Below are 26736 nucleotides of genomic sequence, written 5' to 3'. Positions count from 1 at the left end.
GTCTTCAAAATGATGCATTACTTCACACAATGTGGTGCTCCCTTGCAAAGTTATTTACCAAAATATGAAAAAAATCATAGTTTCCATAACCTAAGTCGGAAACAAACTTTGATATCTGCCTATGAGTACAACATACAGGTACCATTCTTTTACCATGTTAGAACTATAAATAATCTTTTCAAAATGAGGTATTACTTAGCACATTCAGATGCTCCCTTGCAAAGTTATTTACCAAAATATGAAAAAAATCATAATTTCCATAACCTAAGTCCAAAACAAACTTTGATATCAGCACATGTGTCAAACATACTGGCACAATTATTTTACCATATTAGAACCAGCAATACTGTCTTCAAAATGAGATATTACTTGGCACATTCAGATGCTCCCTTGCAAAGTTATTTACCAAAATATGAAAAAAATCATAATTTCCATAACCTAAGTCAGAAACAAACTTTGATATCTGCCTATGAGTACAACATACAGGTACCATTCTTTTACCATGTTAGAACTATAAATAATCTTTTCAAAATGAGGTATTACTTAGCACATTCAGATGCTCCCTTGCAAAGTTATTTACCAAAATATGAAAAAAATCATAATTTCCATAACCATAAGTCTCAAACAAACTTTGATATCTGCACGTGTCAAACATACTGGCACAATTCTTTTACCATATTAGAACCAGCAATACTGTCTCCAAAATGAGATATTACTTGGCACATTCAGATACTCCCTTGCAAAGTTATTTACCAAAAAATTAAAAAAAAATCATAATTTCCATAACAGTTATTTGCCAAGCTCAGAGAAATTAATTTTAAACAACACATTTCATAAGTGTTTTACTTACTATACTGGTCTGACTTGGTCATGGGTGTTTTCCATTCTTCTCACAATCATGCACGGCTCTCCTCACGCCATTGTGGAGGTTGGTCAAGAAGAACGCAATGCCCTCAGTTAGGTGAATGCCATCCCTTCTGAACCAGTGAACATCTTCCCTTCCAGTGACTCTCAGAACAGCAGAAGACAGTCTTACCTTATCTGAAATAAAGCATGGGTGGACACCGACAAGGGTGCACAGCCAGGGCACATGTAAAGAGAAAAAGCAGAGTAAGGACCGCCGCTCCACTAATATGCCAAGGACAGGCATGGGGCTCCAGATGTTGGTTATCTGTAGTGTCCCATAGCTGTGCCGGCTGCCCACTCAGACTGCTGATACCACTATGGTCTCATGACCTCCTTCAGTGTCAGCAGTCTGCCTTACCTCTGCCTTTTCTCTTTACATGTGCCCATCCAGCAGTGGACCTAAGGGATGAGGGACTGAAGTAACTCACTAATTGCTGTCCTGACCTTCATACATTTACTACTCTCACCTACATACGCTGACTACACCTGAAGGGAGGGAGACAGAGTGGAGAGCAACATCAAGACAACATGTCAAAAGACCAAGACTGACCCAGGCTGTGTCTTTTTGCATGTTTTTGCATTACATCACAGTGGCACACCCAAGCCCATGCTTACCAAGGACAGCAGCACTACGGGACTGTGCTGTAGAGTCTCCAGGTTCCCAACTGCGATCCCAGTGGTTCACAAGATCCATGCTGGCTGGGTATGCCCCCTGTGATGCACCCAGCAACACAATATTCGGCGATGGGACAGCGTAAGGTTTTTGGCTGCTCCCTTTCCAGTGACTCCCAGAACAGCAGAAGACAGTCTTACCTTATCTGAAATAAAGCATGGGTGGACACTGACAAGGGTGCACAGCCAGGGCACATGTAAAGAGAAAAAGCAGGGTAAGGACCGCTCCACTAATACGCCAAGGACAGGCATGGGGCTCCAGATGTTGGTTATCTGTAGTGTCCCATAGCTGTGCCGGCTGCCCACTCAGACTGCTGATACCACTATGGTCTCATGACCTCCTTCAGTGTCAGCAGTCTGCCTTACCTCTGCCTTTTCTCTTTACATGTGCCCATTCAGCAGTGGACCTAAGGGATGAGGGACTGAAGTAACTCACTAATTGCTGTCCTGACCTTCATACATTTACTACTCTCACCTACATACGCTGACTACACCTGAAGGGAGGGAGACTGAGTGGAGAGCTACATCAAGGCAACATGTCAAAAGACCAAGACTGACCCAGGCTGTGTCTTTTTGCATGTTTTTGCATTACATCACAGTGGCACACCCAAGCCCATGCTTACCAAGGACAGCAGCACTACGGGACTGTGCTGTAGAGTCTCCAGATTCCCAAATGCCATCCCGGTGGATCACAAGAGCCATGTTGGCTGGGTATGCCCCCTGTGATGCACCCACCAACCTAAGAGCAGTTGGCAAAACAAAAGTGAAGAGGGACCTTCCTGGCATTGGTGCTGAAGGGCTTGGCTGCTAACTGACATGGGGGCACAGAAAGAGCACATGTACACTGAAAAAGCAGGTGAGGCACTCTGCTTTACCTCTGCCTTTTCCATTTACATGTGTCCTTTCTGCAATGAGTAGAAGGGAGGAGCTAATGTAAGCCCTGTTGCCCTGACCTACATATACTGACTACACCTGAAGGGAGGCAGACTGAGTGGAGAGCTACATCAAGGCAACATGTCAAAAGACCTAGACTGACCCAGGCTGTGTCTTTTTGCATGTTTTTGCATTACATCACAGTGGCACACCCAAGCCCATGCTTACCAAGGACAGCAGCACTATGGGACTGTGCTGTAGAGTCTCCAGGTTCCCAACTGTGATCCCGGTGGATCACAAGATCCATGCTGGCTGGGTATGCCCCCTGTGATGCACCCAGCAGCACAATATTCGGCAATGGGACAGCATAAGGTTTTTGGCTGCTCCCTTTCCAGTGACTCCCAGAACAGCATTAGACAGTCTCATCTTATCTGAAATAAAGCACAGGTAGACACTGACAAGGGAGTCCAGCCAGGGCACATGTAAAGAGAAAAAGCAGGGTAAGGACCACCGCTCCACTAATACACCAAGGACAGGCACGGGGCTCCAGATGTTGGTTATCTGTAGTGTCCCATAGCTGTGCCGGCTGCCCACTCAGACTGCTGATACCACTATGGTCTCATGACCTCCTTCAGTGTCAGCAGTCTGCCTTACCTCTGCCTTTTCTCTTTACATGTGCCCATTCAGCAATGGACCCAACAGCCTGGTCACAACTTTGATGTATAGTGTGCTCTGCACATCTTACTGCTGTCAGCAGTCTGCTAGACTCTTATGGCCATGGTACTCACCAAAGCATTCCATGCATAGGTTAATCTTGCAGGTCGGGCATCCCCATGATGGTTCAGCACGTTTACCCTTGATGGCACAGTTTTTGCATCGTGCCTTCCGCCATTTCACTGGAAAGTGTGAGCCTTCTTCAAATCGTGTCATGGGCTCTGTGATGGTAATCTCTATGCATCTTTTCCTTTTCTTGTAGGTGGTCAGGAGATGCATGCCTAGGTGTCTTCTAAACTGTAACTGGCTTGCCGCAATAAAACGGCCAGAACGTGAAAGCTGCCGGTGGCTAGCACTCTCACGGAATAAAATGTAAACATTCACTATGGCCACATCCCATAGGAACCAGAACAAGTACAGCCACCATTTCCTTGCCTTTCGAGCAGTTGGATACTGCGTCCTGAGCTGATCTGCTCAGTCCACCCCATTCATATATGTGTTGTACATGTTTACAACTGGTGGACATGGCACTGCAGCTTTTGTTCCATCGTGCTGTCTCCTGCGTATGCTGGAGACTGCCAAGGTTGGGTTACTATTAGTTGACAGCAGAAATACTGGGTTGCTATCCTTCCATTCAGTTGCAAGCAATGGTCCACTCTGCAGCTGCTTGTAGAACCCTCGAGGTGCTTTACCAATGGCTTGTCAGTTGAATGTTACAGGCCATCCGGACCTATTGGTGCGCATGGTTCCACAGCAGTACAGACCGTCCTGCAGCAGTTGCTGTGCCAGAGGGACAGATGAGAAGAAGTTGTCAAAGTAAATGTGATGCTTCTTTCCAATCAGCTCCCGTGTTAGGTCGACCACAACTCTGTGTGCCAGTCCAACCTCTGTGGTCTGCTCTGCCTTTCCAGTGTATACCTGGAATTCATGCACATAACCATTATGTGAGTCAGCTAGCACCCATACCTTAATGCCATACCTCTCTGGCTTGCCAGGCATAAACTGCCTAAATGTCAGACGTCCACGGAAGCCGACCATGGCTTCATCTACTGCCACCTCACGATGCACATTATACTGTGTCCTACACACATGAAGTACGGCATCCAGTATTGGCCATACATGATGGAGCTTGTCATGACCCACACAGCCCTGTGGTAGTCTGAGGTTTTTGTCATTGCAGTGAAAATACTGCTGAATTTTTTCAAACCTCTCCCGGGTCATGTATTCGGCTATTGGGAAATGACCATACAGATGGTGCGTTTCCCAGTACTGCCTGTATTTTGGAACATGTACAATAGACATGTATATTCTGACACCTAGAAATGTGCGTATGTCTCCAGGACAAACTGGACTCCACCACTTATCAACCTTGCCTGCTGCAGCCTGCCTCTGTGCAGCATAGCAGTTAGTTTCATCAGCAATAAGCGAGTACAGTTCCTCTGGGAACATCAAATTGAGGAAGTCCACCTCTGTGCTGTCTGAGTCCAGGTTGGTGACTGGGCCGACTGGACACACAAAATCATCAATGTGAACTGGTGTTAGGCGTTTCTCCCATGATAAGTTTCCTGGTTGGCATGATCGCCGTGCCTTTTTCATTAGCCTCCCAGAGTTTTGAATGCAAACTACTGGGTGGTTAAGAGATGGTACCCTGTGATCAGTTACATTACCCACTGGTTTGTACTGACTTCTGAGTGGAGTACTCGCACAAATTCCATATTGTGGCACACTCAGATCCTTGCTTGACAAGGAGCTACTTCGGCTCAGATCCAGTGGACTTTCTCCATCTGAATAAACCTGCTGTAGACTACGCCTGAACTCATGTATAGTAGGAAGCATATCCGCTTCCTCTTCAGCACTAGGCCTGGCTTGGGCGATGGAGGACTGCAAAGGTCTGTCACTCGGGCCACGTCCATGCCGTAACTCAGATAGAGGCAATTCATCCTCTGTGTCAAAATCTGATTCAAGTTGCTGACCACTATTGTGTGTGCCATCATACCTTAGCTGGGCTAGTGGCATGTCATCCTCACTGTCGTGGTCAGTTTCATCAAGAGTAGTGAGCTCAGGGGTAGAGGGTAGGGGTCTGTCAGGAATCACTGGGACAGGGGCATCTTTATCAGCAGTAATAGCCTTCTCACGCAGACGTGCCAGTGGAATATGATCATCGGCATCATAATCGTCATCCTCACTCTGGTTTGGCTTACGCTGTGCATCAAGATCCAATTCCATTTCGGACCCACTGGTTTTACTGTCAGAATAAGTATCCTCGCCCACGTAAACGTCGGTTAACTTCTTAACAGATGGCATCTTCACTGAGGGGTGTGATGTCAGATGAATGCAAAGCTAAAAAACACAATTGTATAGAATATAATGTTACTCACCTGCACAGAGGCAGCTGAAAGGCAACACATGCAGTATGTAGTGATAGTTTGACACATTCAACTGTTTCATTATATGTGGTTCAGTTACATTAATTCACAAAGATATGAACTACATTAATAAAATGGATACTTATATCTGTATGTTACTCGTGAAAATACAGATATATATGTCTGCATGTATACATAGATTATATATTACATATATATATATATATATATATATATATATATATATACACACACATGCACATATATATATATATATATATATATATATATATATATATATATGTATATATATATATATATATATATATATATATATACATACATACATACATACATACATACACACACTATATATATATATATATATATATATATATATATATATATATATATACACACATATATACACACACTCACATTATATATATATATATATATATATATATATATATATATATATATATATATATATATATATATATATATACACACACACACACACACATATGTATACACATACATATAGATAGATAGATATAAAATAAGGGGTTTCAGAGGCTAGGTAGTTGAAGAATGGAGGGGGTGGCTTGCAATGACTAGAAGCAGAGAATAAAAACACAATCTGCCTTGTGCATTCATCAATGTGATAACGAGTTGCACTTATATAAATAACAGTGACAGCTCCTGATAGTTTTACCTGAAAAGTGATAATGACTCCATGCTATATTGTAAATGACTTATTGCTAAGGTGATAATGACCTGCCTTTCATTACTGGAAAGGTATGCATGCTCTGACACAGGTGATAATTGCTGCACATCACCCGTTGAGTAGGTAATCATTATCTCCTTGTGCAGCTGTTATGTAATACAGTAGTTCAGTAAAACAGTATAACACTTAGCCCTTCCTCCCACAGAAGTTGCACATATTACTGACAAAGGCCAGAAAAATTCCCAAAATATAACATAGCTCCATGCAGGTAGTAGTCAGCAAGTAATAACATGGGTAACTTCTAGGCAAAACTAAATCATTCAGAATATCTGGAGCACTTGTTTATTTCTTGTGATGGTAGGAATGGACAGTCTGTTTCAAAACGGATTCATAGGTTCATAGGTTCATAGGTTTATACTAGGCTATCTGCCCCAAGGCATTTATAAGCCTAGCCCGAATTTTTGTGGCTTTCACCACCTCTTATATGAAAAAATACTGTACCCATTAGTTTGTTGTGCCTCTGTCCAGCAGTGACACAGAGATGATTCCTGGGGTAAACCTACGATCTCCCATCCACAGGTCAAGATTTCTCTTGAACAGAGCCAGCGAGGTGCTCTGCCTCACATGGACCGGGACTCTATTCCACAGCATAGGGTGTCTCTGAGTGATAAATCTATCCCTCCAGCACGTCCTATTTATATCCGTGCTAAGGTTTAAGTCACTTGCTCTAGTGGTTTTGGTGGATTTGGATTTTTTGAGGTGGAGCATGTCCATTAATTCTGGGTTGGACATGGCCTTATATGTCAGGCACATGTCACCTCTGAGCAGACGGTATGCGACTGAATAGAGCTGGAGTTTCTTCAATCTGGCAGCATATGACAGATTTTGGAGTCCCTTTATCCTTTTGGTGAGAAACTTTTGGGGTCTCTCCAATTGCTGCAGATGTCGGGCGAGATACATCCCGAATGGGGCATTGTATTCGATCATTGGTCTGATAAGTGAAGAGTACAGGGGAACAATGACCTCACTAGATCTGGATGTGAATCCCTTCATGATCAGGTGGGCAATGTAGAAGGTCTTTCTAACCACTTTAGCAACGTGAGTGTCAAAAGAAAGGCCACTGTCAACCTGGGTCCCCAGGTCCCTGATAACCTCTCCTGTGCTTAGTGGATTGCCACCTATATGGTAGCTTGGGGTTACCTTGTTTTTCCCGAAGGGTATGACTGTACATTTTTTGGCGTTTAACTTCAGGCCATGGCTCTGCCACCAGCTATCTGTTTCCGTGAGTCCCTTCTGAAGGATATCCGTGTCCGATGCACTTTCCACTATGGCGCCCAGTTTGCAGTCGTTTGCAAACATTGTCAGCCAAAGTCCTCCCATGTTGGCCTGTACTTCTGAGAAGTAGATGCCGAACAATAGGGGGCCAAGGACCGAGCCCTGTGGGACACCACTTGTGACCGGCTTGGAGTATGACACAGCGCCAGCAACTCTAACCCTGTGGGTTCTGTCCTTAAGCTAGTTTGCAACCCATCTTGTGACATATGGGTTTACATTTAAGCTGGTAAGTTTTTCTACAATACCCGAGTGGGGTATTGTGTCGAAAGCCTTTGCAAGGTCAAGGTAGGCTGTATGGACTGCCTTTCCCTCATCAATGGCCTTGGTGACTGTTTCGAAGAAGTCGACCAGGTTCAAAAGGCATGATCTTCCCTTGACAAAGCCAAATTGGGTCGGGTCCAATGTCTGCAAGTCCCCTATATCTTTGTTTATGAGCTCCATTATGATCCTCTCCATAGCTTTGCAGACTAGACTTGTTAAGCTTATGGGGTGGTAATTATCAGGGTCTGTAGAGGCACCGCCTTTGTGGAGTGGGACCACAGTTGCCGTACGCCACTCCTTGGGCACATATCCTGTGGTAAGGCTGAGATTAAACAGCTGCCTTATGTGCAGTTTTAATTCCTCATTTAGCTCATATAGCACACAGCCGGGGACACCATCCGGTCCCATTGATGCTGTGTTTTTAGCTTTAGAGAGAGCAGCTTTCACCTGCGCATTTGAGATGTCTGGGAGGCTACACTCTGCTGGGATAGTTATCTCTCCTTTAGGGGGGTGAGGGGGGTGAAGTTTGCACTGAACCTGTCTGCCAGTATGTTGGCAATGTCTGTGGGTTCAGTGATTTTTGTATCATTTTGGACTAATTCTGAGCATATCTGGGAGTTTCCACCCAGGTTCCTAACATAGCTGAAAAAGGCCTTATGATTGTCCTTTGAATCCATGGCAATTTTTCTCTCAAAATTGGCCTTAGTTGATTTTATGAGTGCTCGTATTTTTTACTAATAATGATCAGGGGTGACTTCCCTTTTATGTATTTTGTTCTATCATGTAATAGCTTTCTCCTCTTATTGTAAAGTTTGTTAATGGCTGGGGTCCACCAGACTGGACGTTTGCCCTTTGTGGAAAGAGTCTTGGTTTTATTTGGGATTGCCTGATCCATGCAGTCCTGGAGGTGTTCATAGAAGGCATTTGTAAGGGCTTCCACAGCTTGGGTTGTGGTTTCCACTGTCTCAGGGGCCTTGAAGGATACCATACCAGTCTTGAGTAGTGTGAAGTTTGCTTTAGAGAAGTTCTTCACTGTGGTCTTTTTGTTTGGGGTGGGGCGGATGTGGATTTCCAGTGAGATTAGTTTATGATCAGATCTCACCAATGAGGGATATACTTCCAGTGTGGAGCATTTTGTCCCCATGTTTGTGATAATGAGATCTAGTATATTTTCTCCTCTCGTGGGAACAGTGACTAGCTGTTCCATGGCATTTGAATTTATGAACTCCAGGAACCATTGGGCTAGAAAGTTAGGGCTTGAGTAATGTTCCCAGTCTATATTCGGGTAGTTGAAGTCACCCAATATGATGGTGTTTGGAGATACATTTATACCCTCCAGTGTCTTTAGGAAGGCTGTGTGGGGTTCCTGAGTTTGAGAGGGTGGCCTGTAGCATGTTACAATTTGTAGAGCAGTTTTGCCTATGGTTAGTTGCACCTGGATGGTTTCCGGCTTGTGCGTTGACACCAAACTGGAGGTGTGGGTATCCTTTATGAATATGGATACACCCCCTCCTTTTGTGGTGTGGTCCGGGTTTTGGGGCCGGAATGCATGATATGAGGTAAAACCTAATAGTGCCGGGGTGCTCTCAGGAGCCTTGAACCAGGTTTCAGTTACAGCACAGACATTGATGTTCTCCATACTGAGAAGGGCCTCGAGTGCGTGCATTTTGAGATTTAGACTTCTGGCATTGAGCAGCATTACCCTCAGTTTCTTTCCATTTTTGTTTTCTAGGGTGGTAGGTTTAGAATTTGAGCCTTGCCTAAAAAAGGTACTATGGGGGTGGCAAGAGCCTTAGCCAATATCCGGAATCCCAGGGGTGACAGGTGCAAGCCGTCCCTTGCGAAGCAGCGTGGCTTGTCAAGCATGTCATCCCAGACAGACAGACACTGGATCCCCTTTGAATGACACCAGACATTAAGCCAATTGTTAAAGCTGATCATCTTGTCTCTATATTGTGGCATCATTCTTGGTGAAGGAAGGATACTGCTCAGGGTTAGGGTCATACCTGCCTGGGCTACATAATCAGAGAGCTCCTCTATGTCTCTTTTCATGTAGTCCAGGGAGGTACGTCTCAGGTCGTTCACATCAGCATGGACAATGACTGTGTCATATTTGTTCTTGCTGTGGAGTGACCCGAGTGCTTGTGTTATGTGGCGGATTGTAGCACCCGATAGGCAGCTTACTGTGACCCTCTCCTTGTTCAGCCTGGTGAGTGGGACGTCAGTGTGTCTGACTATGGAGTCACCTATGACAAGTATGTTTGGTGTTGTATTTGGCCTTAAGGGCTGTGACTGCTTTGCACACTGCTTTTGTGGTTCATGTGTTGCTTGTGGGGTGTCTTGAGGTAGCAGTTGTTTGGGTGTCTGCTTTGGAGGCCTCTGCTGTTTAGGTAAATTTTTACTCAGAGCCTCCGAGTATGTCTTTGTGTGTTTATGTGTTTGATTCAGTGGTGTGGTAGCATTATGTGAGGCTGGTTTTGTGGTGTGTGTAGTTGCCTTCTCCTCCTGTCTGGTCTTGCCAGTCCTGAGTTGAGAGAGCTCAGCCTCTAATTTGGCTAAATAGCTGCATCTCTCACAAGTATTTGTGTTATGTGGGAGGAGGAGAGGGTTGTCTGTGTACATGAGGCAGTTATAACATTGCCTCAAGATTCCCAGATTCACCAGCTGGACCGGAGAGAAGATTGACAACTGACCCTTGGACATGCTAGAATAATATTGGGAATTCCTTAATAACTGAAAACAAGGGCCAGTGGGGAGTGAGGGTGTAGTGCTTTTAATTTTTAGTGCTGACTTATATAATTGCTTTAGTGAGCAAGTGCCAGGTAACTTGAGTGCAATGTGTTACAAGTAACTAAATGCAAAAACGACAAACAGTAACTTTCTTTCAAGTGAAACAAGGAAATAAGTACAGTAAGCAATGCAGATATCACTAGTGATCCACAGAAGCACTGAGAAGCCGCGTATTAGGTGGAATTAGCTTCCAGGGAAATAACAAGCAAACAAACAACAAGCATATAAACAAAGCTAGATTCAGCATTACCTTTTGTTATAAGCACAAAAAATCTATTCAAGTCAGGGTGAAGGCCCTCTCTCCAAAATGCATAGAGGAAATCTAGGTTCTGTTGCAGGGTTGGATTCTAGAAAGACAAGTTGTTTTTCTCTATACACTTCTATGCTGTTTGAGAGATAAAGCTTATGAGAGATGCTATGGAAAGCAAATAAACCAGCAGTTCATGGTATGGAATTTGGTTAGAAATGTGAATATCTGTGACAATACAAAGCAGTCACAGTTCAGCAAGCAAACTGTAAACATTTCAATATCTCCTTCCATACCTTTCAACTGTGCCTCAGTGAGCTCAGTCCTCCCTCCTAAAACTGTTAAGTTTGGAAAAAAGTGGTAAGTTACACTTTAGAAAATAAAGGCAGTTCACATTATCGCATGTGGGAAAGTGGGTTGTGCTCTGGTGAGACCTGCATGGCTTTGTATAGTGTGCCTCGATAAACTATGTTTGGGGTGGTTGCAAGATAAATGTAGTACCTAAGACTGCATCACCAATGTACATTTATCTCCCTTCCGCTTCCTCTCTCCCTCTCAGATTACTTCTTTCTCCAAGAACAAACAAAAGGGGAGAAATAACAGATCAATATAGCCTTTAGTAATTTAATTGAATCTTAAAATTTTTTGCACTACATGCATCTAAGCTTTACTTCTGATGTTCGTATCTAAACAAATGATAAATGTATTATAACTGCACCAGGAGTTTAAGTTCTGCTCACTCAGATCAGAACACTAGAAGTCACAATAGAAGTCACAATACTTTTAGGTGAGCTGGCTTTCTCTAAATTCAGGTAAAAAAATCTATTAAAAAAAGATTAAAAAAGATGCCCTGGTAAGATACTAACCAGCAACCAGGATGCTCTGACTTTATTCACATTTCAGGGAGTCTAGAAATGAGCGTGTTTCTCTTGCAGCACTGAGTAGACTCATGTCCAGTATAAATGCATAATTGTTTTCAACCATGACATGAAGCAATACGTCTAAGTACAGTTAATCACGAACTTACTAACACCCTAGCCCAAAGGTTCCTGGAATTCATAAATTCAAATGCAATGGAACAGCTAGTCACCTCTCCAAAAAAGGGGAGATATTATAGTAGACCTGATCATCACAAACATGGGGACAAAGTGCTCCACACCGGAAGTATACCCCTCACTAGTGAGATCTGACCACAAACTAATCACCCTGGATATACACATCCCACCTCCACCCCCAACACAAAAGACTACAGTGAAAAACTTCTCAAAAGCTGACTTTACACTTCTTATAACTGAGATGGTATCTTTTAATCCCACTGGGCCAGTGGAAATCACATCCCACAATGCAGAATCCTTCACAAATGCTTTCTATGTACATCTCCAAGAATGCATGGATCATGCAATCCCAAATAAAACCAAGACCCTCTCCACCAAGGGAAGGCATCCTGTCTGGTGGACCCCAGCCATAAACAAATTGTACAACAAAAGGAAACTACTGCACGTTCTACGTTCTCTCATAAAAAACATCCAAGGCCAACTTTGAGAGAAAATCACTATGGACAATAAAGATAACTACAAGGCCTTCTTCAGCTATGTTAGAAACCTGGGCGGAAACCCTCAGATATGCTCAGAGTTAGTTCACAATGACAAAAAATACACTGAACCCACAGATATTGCCAACATTCTGGCAGGCAGGTTCAGTGCAAATTTCTCCCCTCCCTCACCCCCAAAAGAAGAAATACTTATCCCAGCTGAATGTAACCTCCCTATCATCTCAGATGTCCAGGTGAGAACCGCCCTCAGTAAAGCTAAAAAGACAGCACCAATGGGACCTGACGGTATCCCAGGTTGCGTGCTACGTGAACTCCAAGAGGAGCTAAACCCGCACATAAAAATGCTATAGCCTTACTACAGGATATGTACCTGAACACTGGCGTACAGCAACAGTAGTCCCAGTCCAAGAGGGCAAGGCAGTACATACAGCCTACCTGGACTTGGCTAAAGCTTTCGTCACAATACCCCACTCTGGCATCATAGACAAGCTCAACAGCTTAAATGTAAATCCAGGATTTTCTGGGCACTTCTGTGTGCACACAACAGCTATACAGTTACTATAACATGATTACTCAAGCAGTAGTAGCATGGCACAAAGCAGTAACAATTAGTTAAAAAGTTGCACTGTAAACATCAAAACCATGTCACAGCATCTAGTACATGTCAGAGCCATGCCAGTTGATCTTCCTCTGTAATATTCCCTCTTTATTAATATAAATAAACCATTTCTTTTATGACAGGGTGCCTAAAGAGGAGTTGTGGTATTGTATGAGGAAGTCGGGAGTGTAAGAGTGGTGCAGGATATGTACAAGGGTAGTGTGACAGCAGTGAGTCTGCGGTGTGAGTGACGGATGCGTTTAAGGTGGAGGTGGGATTACATCAAGGATCAGCTTTTATCAAACTTCTAACATTTTGGGTCTTATTGACTTTCTATAAATAACAAAACTTGATCACACAGTAAGCCAACCAGAAAATATACTCATTTCCATACATTTTACTCGGGGAAAAATGAATATGACTTAGCGTTTCAACAATAATAAATAGCAAACATTGAGTAAGGTCTCCATAAGCAAATTTTAAACACTAATTATAAATTTAGGATGGAAAGTAACAAAATGTATACTGCTAGACTCGTCCTCATTAGTTATACAACCAACTTTGTTCATGGCATTCCTCAGCAGCCCTATGTACTTACTTATCTTGATTTAAATTGTAAACTTGTTTCCAAACATGCACAATCTCTGCATAGGTAGAAGTTATCTGAATAATTTCACAGATATCTGTAACTACTGAAGAGGTTGCTGCTAGCAAAGAACTTTATATTTCAATGTATATCTACCAATTCAGAGGTTCTAGCTGCTTTATGGAAGCTTTCTAGTTCAAATGTGTTTTATAGTTTTACATAACTACACACATTTGCATCTAATTTCTATACCAGAATGCAAAAATCAAAGCTAAAATTGAAACAGCTGGCAGCAATTATTCAGACACTCCATTTCTATTACTGAGCCAAGCGTCTAAAGACACTGAGCTAAGCATCTAAAGACACTGAGCTAAGCATCTAAAGACACTGAGCTAAGCATCTAAAGACACTGAGCTAAACATCTAAACACAGTACCTGTATTCATATCCTTTCCCTAACCTTATCATACCATAGCATATAATTAGAATGCCTTTCTCTAAGGATAATAACATCACTTCTTCTAATGATTTCAGATTAACATCAAACAGAAGCCCAATATCGAAACTGTCCTGTAGCTAAGACTAGAATTGCTATGACCTTTCTGCTACATAAATAATTGTAAAGCAATGCATATCTAAACACAATTGATTAAACCTAGATAACCAAACCAAACCAATCCAATCCAAGCACTTCACTTTACTAACATATTAGCAAGAATACAACAGTCTCTTTCCATCCTGACAAGTAGGCTGAAGGCTAAATCATGTCTGTGGTTAACAACTAACAAACAAGCTCATGAAACTGAAAGATTGTGCCTGGGATAAGTAAAAACAAGACACAGAAAATCCACTCTTACATCAGTCACTCCTATCCACCAGGAAATCCATCAGAATGGCTACTACCAGTGCTAAAGCAATATACCTTAGGAAAACAAAACCATATGCCTCTAAAACTAAATCATCCTAGAGAAAAATTAAACAGCTAACAACTTTTTACATTTCTAGCTTCACATTTGTTAACTTTCTTTTAAAAATGCAGGCATTTATGAAGCAATCCCCTCCCACAAAGAAAAAAAGTACTGAAGGCTGAAATCCTTCAGAAGGATCCGTTTGCCACAAGCATACTTGCTAGTAACTTACCTGTAACATGATCAGCCGCCACAGAAACACAACCAAGTACACATTCTAAAATGTTGTCTAAGGGAAAAACAACAAATTTCTCCTGTATGACAGAAAGTCGCTAATCAAAAACGTGCGAGACGTCAGCGGTAAATACACATCAGCGGTAAATACACAATCCTCTAAAACTTATGAAGTCAAACCTTCCGGGTTTACAGGAAACCACGCATAATGCAAAAAGTGTACTCCCCAAGACACGGTTCAGACCTACTCTATAGTTGAACATACAGTGAAAAAGTACATTTGAAAATGAAATTCCAGAAGCAGATAATCTACAATAACTATTTTTTTTAAAAAAAAAGCAAATTTAAAAAGTGAGAGCTGTGCATTTCCTCATTGAACAACCCAGCCAAAAACTACGTCTAGACACAGAATCCCAAGTTAATATGTATATCAGTACACAGTGTATGTATACACACATCTACCAAGAATGTAATAGTTGTCTCGTATTTGTAAACACTGCATCCAAAATGAATCTGGGAAATACGAAGATAAAATATAAACAGACTATTCTTGTTGCAATAAGTGGTATCAAAGGAAAAAACAAATTTTCCTTTAAATACTTATTTATAACCAGAAAATATACTCATTTCCATACATTCCATACATTTTACTTGGGAAAAGTGAATTTGACTTAGCGTTTCAACAATAATAAATAGCAAACACTGAGTGAGGTCTCCATAAGCAAATTTTAAACACTAATTATAACTTTAGGATGGAAAGTAAAAAAATATATACTGCTAGACTCGTCCTCATTAGTTATACAACCAACTTTGTTCATGGCATTCCTCAGGAAGATACCACCAGCAGCCCTGCGGCATTCCTCAGGAAGATACCACCAGCAGCCCTGTGTACTTCTTATCTTGATTTACAATGTAAACTAGTTTCCAAACATGCACAATCTCTGCATAGGTAGAAGTCATCTGAATCATTTCACAGATATATGTAACTTCTGAAGAGGTTGCTGCTAGCAAAGAACTTTATATTTCAATGTGTATCTACCAATGCCGAGGTATTAGCTGCTTTATGGAAGCTTTCTAGTTCAAATGTGTTTTATAGTTTTACATAATTACACACATTTACATCTAATTTCTATACCAGAATGCAAAAATCAAAGCTAAAATTGAAACAGCTGGCAACAACTATTCAGACACTCCATTTCTATTACTGAACCAAAGGTTACTAAGGCGTTCATTGCTTTGAAGGTAAAGAACAGGATTTCCAACTACAAAATCAGCTACCAGTCAATTGCTCTAAATTACCACAAAGTGAATGGGCGTCATACATATATATCGAAATACACAAATTTGCATAGACATATTTTTTCCCCTCTTGTGGGAGTGGTAACAAGTTGTTCCATAGCATTTGAGTTTATAAATTCTAGGAACCTTTGGGCTAGGGTGTTGGAGCTAGAGTAATGCTCCCAGTCTATGTTTGGGTAGTTGAAGTCACCCAATAAAATGGTGTTTGGAGAGACCTTCATATTTTCCAGTGTTCTCAGGAAGGCTGAGTGGGGTTCCTGGGTTTGGGAGGGTGGTCTGTAGCAGGCTATAAACTGGAAGTCAGTTTTACCCACTGTTAGTTGCACATGGATAATCTGATGCTTCGTGCTGTGCCACCAACCTGGAGGTGTGGGTATCTTTGACAAATATTGATACTCCCCCTCCTTTTGTGGTTTGGTCCAAGTTTTGGGGCCGAAAAGCATGGTATGAGGTATAATCTGGTAGTGCTGGGGTGTTCTCGGGAGCCTTGAACCAGGTTTCTGTTACTGCACAGATATCGATGTTCTCCATGTTATGGAGAGTTTCGAGTGCATGCATCTTGAGGTTTAGACTTCTGGCGTTGAGTAGCATTACTCTTAGTTTCTTATCCCTTGTGATACCTATGGAGGTGGGTTTCTCTTTTGACCCTTGCCTAAAAAAGGCACTATGGGGGTAGCAAGAGCCTTTGCCAATATCCGAAAGCCCAGGGGTGACAGGTGCAAGCCATCCCTAGCGAAGCATTGTGGCTTGTCGAGCATGTCATCCCAGGCTGACAGGCATTGGATCCCCTTTGAATGACACCAATACTATAGCCAATTGTTAAAATTGATAATTTTGTCTTTATACTGTGGCATCATTCTTGGTGAGGGTAAGATGCTACTCAAGGTTAGGGTCATACCGGCCTGGGTTATATGCTCAGAGAGCTCCTCTATGTCTATTTTCATGTAGTCCAGGGAGGTACGTCTCAGGTCATTCACACCAGCATGGACAATGACTGAGTGCTATATCACATTCATAGACATAAATACTCGTATGTGCATTTACTATTTTCTTTACACTCCTGCAAACTGCTCTTCCAAATGATTATTCTGTTTTGATTACACCCCCACACAAATTTATACCATATTTATATACAAACACACACACATATACAGTGGATATAAAAACTATTACACACCCCTGTTAAAATGCCAGGTTTTTGTGATATAAAACAATGAGACCACAATAAATGGTTTCAAAACTTTTCCCACCTTTAATGTGACCTATCACCTGTACAATTCAATTGAAAACCAAATGTAAGGGAAAAAAAACGTACAATAAGCTGGCTGCATAAGTGTTGTTGTTTGCACCCCCTTAAACTAATACTTTGTTGAAGCACCTTTTGAACTCTCCAACAAACTCGATAGTTTTAAACTACTGCATAGACATCTAAAAACCTCCTGGTCCTGGCACATGTTCATCAGCAGGTTAAGACTTTGTGCTCATCATATGACACTCTTTCAAATATTACCCTTAAACAGAACACTCAACCTCACATTGAAATGACAAAATATTTTTTATACCACATCTGCAGCCTGTACAATCCAGTAAGTTGCATGTGGGCTCTTAAGTAAACTTCTATCTCTGTAAAATCTTAAAATGTGTGCATGTAACTACTTAACGTATATACACGTAAATAGAAATGTAACTACTCTGCTTTTAACTGGAAAAAAGTATAATGCAATGTAAACAAATGGGAGTTTTTCCCTAGGCCTCTGCTGAAAATGGGCATTACCCAGTCGGACTCTCCCTGTAAACAAAGGCAAATTAATAAATAAACTGCAAACCTTTGCAAATGGAACTATGCAATTACATACAGGATTAGGATGGTGAGCAGGAGTAGGTGTATGAAATACAGGAGTATAGGGTCGTAAGATTCACTAAGAAGAGGATGTTTTGGAAGTGGATTAAGAAAGCTGGGACAATGAAGAAGAAAGCAGATACAGGGTGATAGTATTGAGATGAGAGGAGAAGATGGGGGGAAAGGAGTGGTAGCAGGGGTAGGAAACAGGTAGCCCCTACAAGACTGTTTAGAGATAAGAGTTGAGTATGTTAGTTATTAATTAAGGAGCAAGAACAGAAGCAAGTACTAAGAAATACTTTCTTAAAAATATAATTGCTAAATGTCAAACAGCTTAAGTGTGCCCCTAAATGATTACCCTTAAAGTTTTCAAAGCAAAATTCAACATGGTCAAAATTATATCTTAAACAATCAGTTAAAGTAAATGAGAAACTACAATAATACATACACTGCAACTTATTGTTATGACATCTAAACAAAAGTAGAAGTCTAACAGTAAAGCAGCCGTGCTTTTGCTCTAAAGCCAGAAAATAAACCTTGTCTAGTGCAAGACCCAAACTTGACAATGCTTAAGGGTGCTTTAACAAAAGCTTAAGGATGCCCCACTGCTGCCAAGACTTGGTTTCAAGATCGGGACTAACAAAAGGCAGTATCAGCTGGCAAACAGCAGTGGCAGAAAGTAAAACAGATTTTAAAAACTTCACACTGCCACACATACATATAGAAAAGTAAGGCAGATAAAAAAAAAAGTGTCAACAACTTTTAAACCCCTTAGTTCTATACTGGAGCAGTTTGTTTCTGTTTGCTGTGCTGGTCTTTGCTAGCTTTCAAATATAGTAACACATTTCGAGCTCCTGCTGCACCCCAACCCACCCCACCCCACGCTCCTGCTGCACCCCCCACCTTACCTTTACCGCTGGTAGTACATGGAACAAATAAAACTCCATATGCTACAAAGAATTATGAGCGGGTCGCCAATCAATCTTTTACTATATACACACTACACGGATGCCAATATTCACCTCCGAGGGTGAACTGCTTGGTATCCATGTCTCCAGCATATACACAGGTTAAAATTCATAACCACATGAATGGAGTGGTGAAAACACTCTATTCAACATCCTCTTCACAAAACATGTTAAGTAACAAATAAAATAACAAAGTGAGGCTACATTGTAAAATGTCAAACATGTTAAAATAGTGATGAAACGCCAATGGCACAATTCCCCTCAACCAAGCCCACCACACACACACACACACACACACACACACACACACACACACACACACACACACACACACACACACACACACACACACACCATCCCTTTACTGTATGGAAATAATGAAAACATTACTTGACAACATACCTCAATCTCTTAGAGCAAGAAATCTGGACAAAACCATAAATAATGGGGAGAACAATGGCCTCAAAATAGGAACAATTTTTAAATACTGCACTTACAAAGATAGAAAGTTGATAAAACAACAAGTTTTGCATTTTTCATGATTTTCCTGAAGGGGGTGAAGTCTGAAACTCAAACGTCTGTCAATATTTTCTTACTGTAATCCGTAATGATTTGCCAAAGATTAGCCAGAAAAAAAAAGACCAAAAATATGAGACACAAATCTGGAGAATTTTGAGGTATGTTTTACAACACAGAATCATAAAAAATCTCACCCATACAAACTACTAGCTACAATTAGGCAAACTAAACCAATGATTCTGAAATGAGACAACAATGTAAAGTTATAACCCCCTCCCCCCACAAAGTACTAGCTAGTATTAGGCAACCAAAAGCAATGATTCTGAAGTGAAACACACTTTTATAACACCAATGTGCTTTACTTACTTCCCCCGAGTACGGGAAGTTACACTTCCCACTGAAATAACCATTTAGAATTATAAAGTTTGCCAATTACAGACGAGAGATGCGATAAGAATAATAATAAAAAAAAATACACACTCTACGTAATGCTGAATCCACACACGAAAACAATTAGGGCAAAAAGCTAAATGACCCATCTTTCGATGGACCACTGGACAGCACACGCTGAATCCACACAAGAAACCAATTAGGGCAAAAAGCTAAATGACCCATCTTTTGAGGGACCACTGGATAGCACACGTATAAGTCAAAAAGTTGTTATTTTGTCACTCAAACTTGAAAACCATAACACACCAAAACACGTCACTTGGAATTACAGAAAGTGACAGGGTGTACCTTTCTAAATACATTTATACCAGGAAGGCAGAAAAAACAACTTTGATGAAGTAATGCATCGATGCTAAGTTGAAGTAATTTTTATACCTTAACTAAGCAAAAAACTTTACTGTGACCAATACAAATTAAACAAAACAACAGAAACACTCAATTCAGAAAATAAATGAGAAACTTCATCACAGAACAAGTGCCCAATGACCCACCTCCCACTTTGGCTAAATCAAATTCATTCTACCCAGAAAACACGTGCACCCCAAGTCAACTGGAATGCAAATCATCAAATAAGAAGGAATTATATTACTACTTTAGCTGAAGTTTAACAACTAGGGCCTTCCACTCTTTAAAGTCTCTAGTGATGATCTGTCACTAGCAATGCCACCTCCCTACATCGATATCCAAGAAGCCTCCTTCTGCTACCTTGAAAATGAGGCCCATTTTAGTGCCCGATGTGACCTGTTTGGAAAAGCACTCCTCGGCGTGTGCATCTATACTTCCTCAATATAAAATCATAAAACCACAGATGCATGTGCATCTATACTGACAAAATAACACGATACTGTGGAAATGCAGACCGCAAGAAGCGTTAAAAGCTCGGAGAGTGTGAACATTTTGGAGCTTAGAAAGGAAAGGGAAAACTTCCTCAATATAAAATCATAAAACCACAGATGCGTGTGCATCTATACTGACAAAATAACACGATACTGTGGAAATGCAGACCGCAAGAAACGTTAAAAGCTCGGACAGTGTGAACATTTTGGAGCTTAGAAAGGAAAGGGAAAACTTCCTCAATATAAAATCATAAAACCACAGATGCGTGTGCATCTATACTGACAAAATAACACGATACTGTGGAAATGCAGACCGCAAGAAGCGTTAAAAGCTCGGAGAGTGTGAACATTTTGGAGCTTAGAAAGGAAAGGGAAAACTTCCTCAATATAAATTCATAATTATTTCCACCTACCGCACAGCTAAACCCAAACCTACACCTTGAACCACTTGCATCTCCATGTTTCTGCACAGCTCCCAGCAAAAAAAAAAAAAAACAGATACAAAAGTAAAAAAAAATATGAGGGCTTACCGGAAGAAACAAACAATAATGCCAAGCTGACCGGGAACCGATAGTGCGAACCGAGAAATCTTTGAATGCTGGTAAGAAAAAAAGAGGATCCAGCAGCAGGTAAAATCTCCAAATCTTTGGAAAAATAAAAGAAATACCTGTTGCTGGACCCTCTTTTATATTAGAAAAGACAAGAAATTTGGTTTGGGGGGTGGAGGTGTTATGCAAGTGGTGGCTTGGATTGCAAGAATCTGATTGGCTGCCACCACTTGCTTTACGAAGAACTTTCAAACCCAATTTTCTACAAAATCTTTAATGTTACCTTAATGTAATAACAAGCTGAATCGTAACTACAGAAGGTAAATTACACATTCTGTTACAATTTCAGCTTGTTTTACATTAAGGTGAACTACAAATCTGGAGTCTCGCTTGTGGAAGGGATTCGGAGCTAATGGCTTGCAATTTGAATGTTCTCATGGCGCGCTCGGTGTTGAGCACACAGGCGCCATGAGAAGGTACTCGGGGCTAATGAGTTAAAATCCAGACCACTAAAACATTAAGTAATATGGATTATTACATAAAATGGGTCAGTTATATGTACATTTTATTTCATCTTATGCAGAATATAAAGCAAATTAATGTACTGATGTATGCAATTTTAATTAGTCTATGTCATAGTTCTATATGTGTTTTCATTGGTTGAACCATATTTTAAATACCAGTGTTTTAACTGTTTTTATGAGTCTGAAGAAGTGATCAGCTGACTTAGATCGCTAAAGCGCTTACTCTTGTTAAATAAATTGGTGTGAAACTGCAAGTGAACCATTTCCTACCTTGACTACTACATCTCAGTTACAACTTTTGGTTTTATAAAGGGCACTACTGTGAAGCTGCAAGTGATTTATTTCCTGACGTGGATTATTCCATTTTTATCTTCAGCTGTGGTCTAACAATTGGTCTTTTCATTTTTTTTAAGCCCAGAGATGTTATTTGACTGCAGTTTAAGACAGGAATACATATGCATAAAATACCTGTACTGAGTTGACATTAGCTCCGATTTAAAAATTATATGTACATCACTCCTGAGAAGGCAGGTTTTCTGTTTCTGTATTTATATTTCCCCATAACAAAATTAGACTCATATACAGTGATACATATTGCTTGACCACACATTGCACAATCTAAAATCACCAACTAACTGTATTTACTTGTGTGTATAAAGCAACACATTCAGGTGTCTTGCCCTAAAATTGTTATAAGAACATATAGACAAAAAAGCATAACATAGCAATTGAAAGTAGTGTCAACTTAGTTTTGAATGGCCATTAGAAATTACCCCATAAGAATAATTGGTACTCATACTATAGATAATATGAAGGGATATATGCATGGGATAAAGCATTTAGGAGCTGCCTCTCTCCATTAGTAGTACAGGTGGAGGTCCTGGGGTACATTTTCTCTTTCCCATCCATAGATCCAGGTTGCACTTGAATTTGGCTAGGGATGAACTTTGTTTTATGTGGATGGGGAGCCTGTTCCTGAGCAGTGGCATCCCCTGCAAGATATACCTGTCCCTCCAAACCATTCTGCTGAAGTTGCAGAAGGGGTTTAGATCCCTAGACTGAGTATTTTTGATGCCATTTGACTTGCTGATGTGCAGTAAATCCATCAGCACTGGGTCAGAGGATACCTTGTATGCCAGACACAGGTCACCCTTAGTGGTCTATAAGATATCAACTATAGGGATAGAGCTTTGCGTCTATCCATGTAGGACATGTTGCATTCTTTTAGTAAAGTATCGCCGTGCGTGCTCCAATTGTTGTATATGTCTGGACAGATACATGACAAAAGGGCATTATATTCAATGACTGGCCTAATGAGGGTTGAGTAAAGTGGGACAATGGCATCCCTAGATCCAGACACAATCTCTTTGTTTATAATCTGTGCAATATAGAAGGGCTTTCTTACAACAATGTTTTTCAAAAGTTAGATCACTGTTCACAGAAGTTCCAAAATTCTGAACAAGTGTCAGCTCTTAGGGGCATATTGTTAATATGGTAGTTCCCTGGGATAGATGACTTCCCAAAGGATACAATAACATATGTTTTGGCATTTCATTTCAGTCTCTGACTTTGGCACCAGTTATTTATATGAGACAAATCTTCCTGCACGATGGCTAAGTCACATGAGGATTAAATGACTGCTCCTAGCTTGTTTAGTCAGCTAGATCCCTTTGGCATTGGCTTTTACTTCAGAAAACTAGATTACAAATGGGAGATTACAGCACAGAGCTTTGTGGGACCCCCCCCCCCCACTGGTGATTGGTCTCTTTGTGGAGGCAACTTCCCCTATTTTGATTTCCTGCAGCCTATCTGTGAGCCAGGTGGAAATTCAGCAGGTGGCATAGGGGTTTATTTCCATTTTATTTAACTTTTATACTATGTCTGAGTGAGGAATAGTGTCAAAAGCTTTAGCCAAGTTGAATGCAGTGTGTATTGTTTTGCCTTCATTCATTGCTTTGGTGACCTTTTCAAAAAACTCCATCAGACTAAGTAACCATGACCTGTCCTTGACAAATCCAAACTGAGACGGGTCCAGTGTTTTGAGGTTCCCTCTGTCCTGATTGATTAGTTCCATGACACATGTTTCCATGACTTTGCATAAGAAGCTGGTCAGACTTATGGGTCTGAAATTGCCTGGGTCTGTTGAATGTCCTCTTGTATGCAGGGGAATGACTATAGTTGTTCTCCAGTTAATTGGTACAAAACCTGTATGGAGGCTGAGATTGTACGGTGTTGTTAGGGATGTGGCTAAACTGTACTTCATACTATTTAAGATGCATCCAGGGATATTGTCAGGAACCATCAATGCACTATTTTTAACTCTGGATGGCACTTTTAGGACTTGGTCTTGTGTGATCGCTGGAGATAAGCCAGTTTCAGGTATATCTTCAGGGACAGATGGAATAGACAGATGGGTAAAGTTAGAGCTAAATTTATCAACTAGCAGGTTCACTATATCTTCAGCCTTAGTGTAGGTAACATAATTCACAATCAGCTCAGGGCATTGCTGCATTACGATTTTGAGATTATGAACATAACTAAAAATGCCTTGTGATTGTCTTTGCCTTTAGAGCTATTTTAGCCTCAAGCTTTGCTTTGGTGGATTTTTTTATGTTGCAGAGTTGCTTGTTTATTTCAGTGACAAGGGCTCTAACATTCTGGGAATTACACTTCTTACTTTTGGTAAAAATTATTTTCCTTTGGGTATAAAGCTTGCTGATATTGTGATTCCACCATGTGGGTTTCTTTCTGGGGTTTGCCCTGCACTTGTTCCCACAGGGTACAGCTGCATCTCTGCAGCTGTTTACATGTTGCTATAGTGTGATTGAGTACATTCCTGCATAATTAGTGGAGTCCACTGGGTGTGGTGTGACTTTGAAGCTTGCCAATATATCACTTAGGAGTAGACAGGTTGTCTTAAAAGAAATGTCTAACGGTACTTTGGGTGGAAGGGATCTCTGGCTTCAGTTTTATTTTGAAGGAGACTGCTTTATGGTCAGACCTAACAAGTGATGAAGATACACAAGGGATGGTGCAAGATACTCCCATATTAGTAAGGACAAGATCCAAGATTTTATTACCCCTAGCTGGTACTCTGACTAGTTCTTCCAGGACATTTGTATCGACACAAAGTCCAGGAATCTCTGCTTGTACACTAGTGGTGATACAGGTTTCCCAGTCTATATTTGGATAGTTTAGATCAGCTAGAAAAATGGTATTGGGTTTAATACTAAGTGATTCTAATTCATGTAGACAGACATTGTGACTTTATATTGTCAAAGAGGGAGTTCTATAGCTAGCTAGTATGTGGTATAGGCCTATTTTGATGGTTATTTGGACATGAAGATCAGTTCTAGTGCATCATGCTGTTTTACCAGCCTTGATGTGGATCTCTTTTGAATGTAGATTAATATACCTCCACCTTTTTTCTTCCCCCATGCAGTAGGTGGTCTAAACACGTGGAAGGTGTTATAGCCATACACAGCCGGAGTGCTCTCTGCTATTTTAAACCAAATCTAGGTCACTACACAGACACCAATGTCTTCCAGGGTGAGAAGGGCTTGTACAGAGTGAAGTTTTTTGTCTTGGCCCCTAGCATTAATCAATTACATCTTATATTTTCCTTTGTTTGTTTCATTATGTTGGTCAGTTTATTAGATTGGTACTGCCTTAAAAAAGCACTAGGGAGGTGAGCAATCCATTTGCCAATAATCAGTACCCTAGAGGGGAGAGATTCAGGCCATCCTTGGCAAAGCAGCATGGTCTGGTGATCATAATCTCCAAGGCTGACAAATATTTGACCCCTCTGAATAACACCTCTGTGAAAAACCTCACCAATCTAAAAAGTATGGCTTACAGAAAAAAGGAATTAGCAGTGTCCCTGTTGAAGTACTATGTTCACAAAAAAAATAAAGTGATGGAAAGTTCCTTTGCAGTATCACACAACGGAAAGGTGGTTAAAAATGAAAGGATTAAGGCACAAGTTTTTTTTTTTTTTAAATGATTTTAAAAATGAACTTGATTTTGCTTATCTACCGCTGTTTGCTGCACTCTTGTTTAAGATTTTTTGAGTAGATTTGTTATCTTCCATTACATGCAATTGAAATGCAGTTGTTAAGTCTTTGTAAACAGGCAATACTTGCAGGGCAAGGCAGCATTTTAGACCATGCCCCCAGTAGTGATCTTTCCACTACGAATGGCACTACCCCTGATGGTGGACATATCTCGATGAACACTCTCTACGCACAACTGAAGAGACTGCATGTTTTTACAAGCTTTAACACATCATCTCAGCAGTGACCATATTCTCATTTGCCTACTATTTATGGATAGAGAGATGTCATCAGACAAGAAGCAGTTTTGAGAGTCCTACTTTCATTTTTAGCCACCTTTCTGTTGTGTGATGCTGCAAAGGATCATTCCACCAATGCATTCTTTTGGACAATGTGGTACTTCAACAGGGACAATTTTTTCTTTCCTGTAAGCCATGAGTTTTTAGACTGATGAGGTTTTTCATAGTGGTGTTTTGAATTGGTTCTCCAGCCATGGGAAATGGACTTACCTCCAGGATTTGGTCTAGAAGGCACTATTTGTTAGTCTTTTTTCCCTCTGAATAACACTAAAAATTAAATCAATTATTGAAGTCAGTTATACGTGGCATCATCTTTGGAGAAACAGCATTTCCAGCATACCTGTAGCAAACTCAAGACCACCCTGTTACATTCTAGCTACTGCAGCAGGCCTTGCTCGGAGGATGGTCACTGATGTCTTGTAGTGCCACAGTGGATGCATTCATCATCTGCTGGTCATTGCGGTACATGTCCAGACTTAGTATCTTCTGGGCTGAAAAGAGTAAAAAATAATGTTACTTTATTTAGGCAGTAATGATGGCTGAAATTTAACATCCATAATTATGTATAGCTCACACATTAAGTGCTGCTGTACAAAAAGTTACATGTAGTATGTTTGTCATATGTATGAG

The 26736-nt window shown here is 40.9% G+C and overlaps 1 protein-coding gene across 1 annotated transcript in view; it reads right to left on the bottom strand.

The window, feature by feature from the left end:
- LOC122793052 (ras-related protein Rab-17-like) overlaps window positions 1-26736 on the bottom strand; it is a 449961-nt gene that overhangs the window by 71942 nt on the left and 351283 nt on the right. Inside the window, exon 6 of the mRNA XM_044060729.1 lies at window positions 26447-26597. Within this exon, the coding sequence (XP_043916664.1) occupies window positions 26479-26597 (119 nt within the window). The 3' untranslated portion in view covers window positions 26447-26478. The remainder of the gene's footprint in view (window positions 1-26446; window positions 26598-26736) is intronic.

The sequence above is a fragment of the Protopterus annectens genome, chromosome 2.part0 (genome assembly GCF_019279795.1).
Source record: "Protopterus annectens isolate FY-2018-M chromosome 2.part0, PAN1.0, whole genome shotgun sequence".
Taxonomy (NCBI): domain Eukaryota; kingdom Metazoa; phylum Chordata; order Ceratodontiformes; family Protopteridae; genus Protopterus; species Protopterus annectens.
Note: the sequence above shows the minus strand (reverse complement) of the source record. Positions and strands in the feature narration are given on the sequence as shown.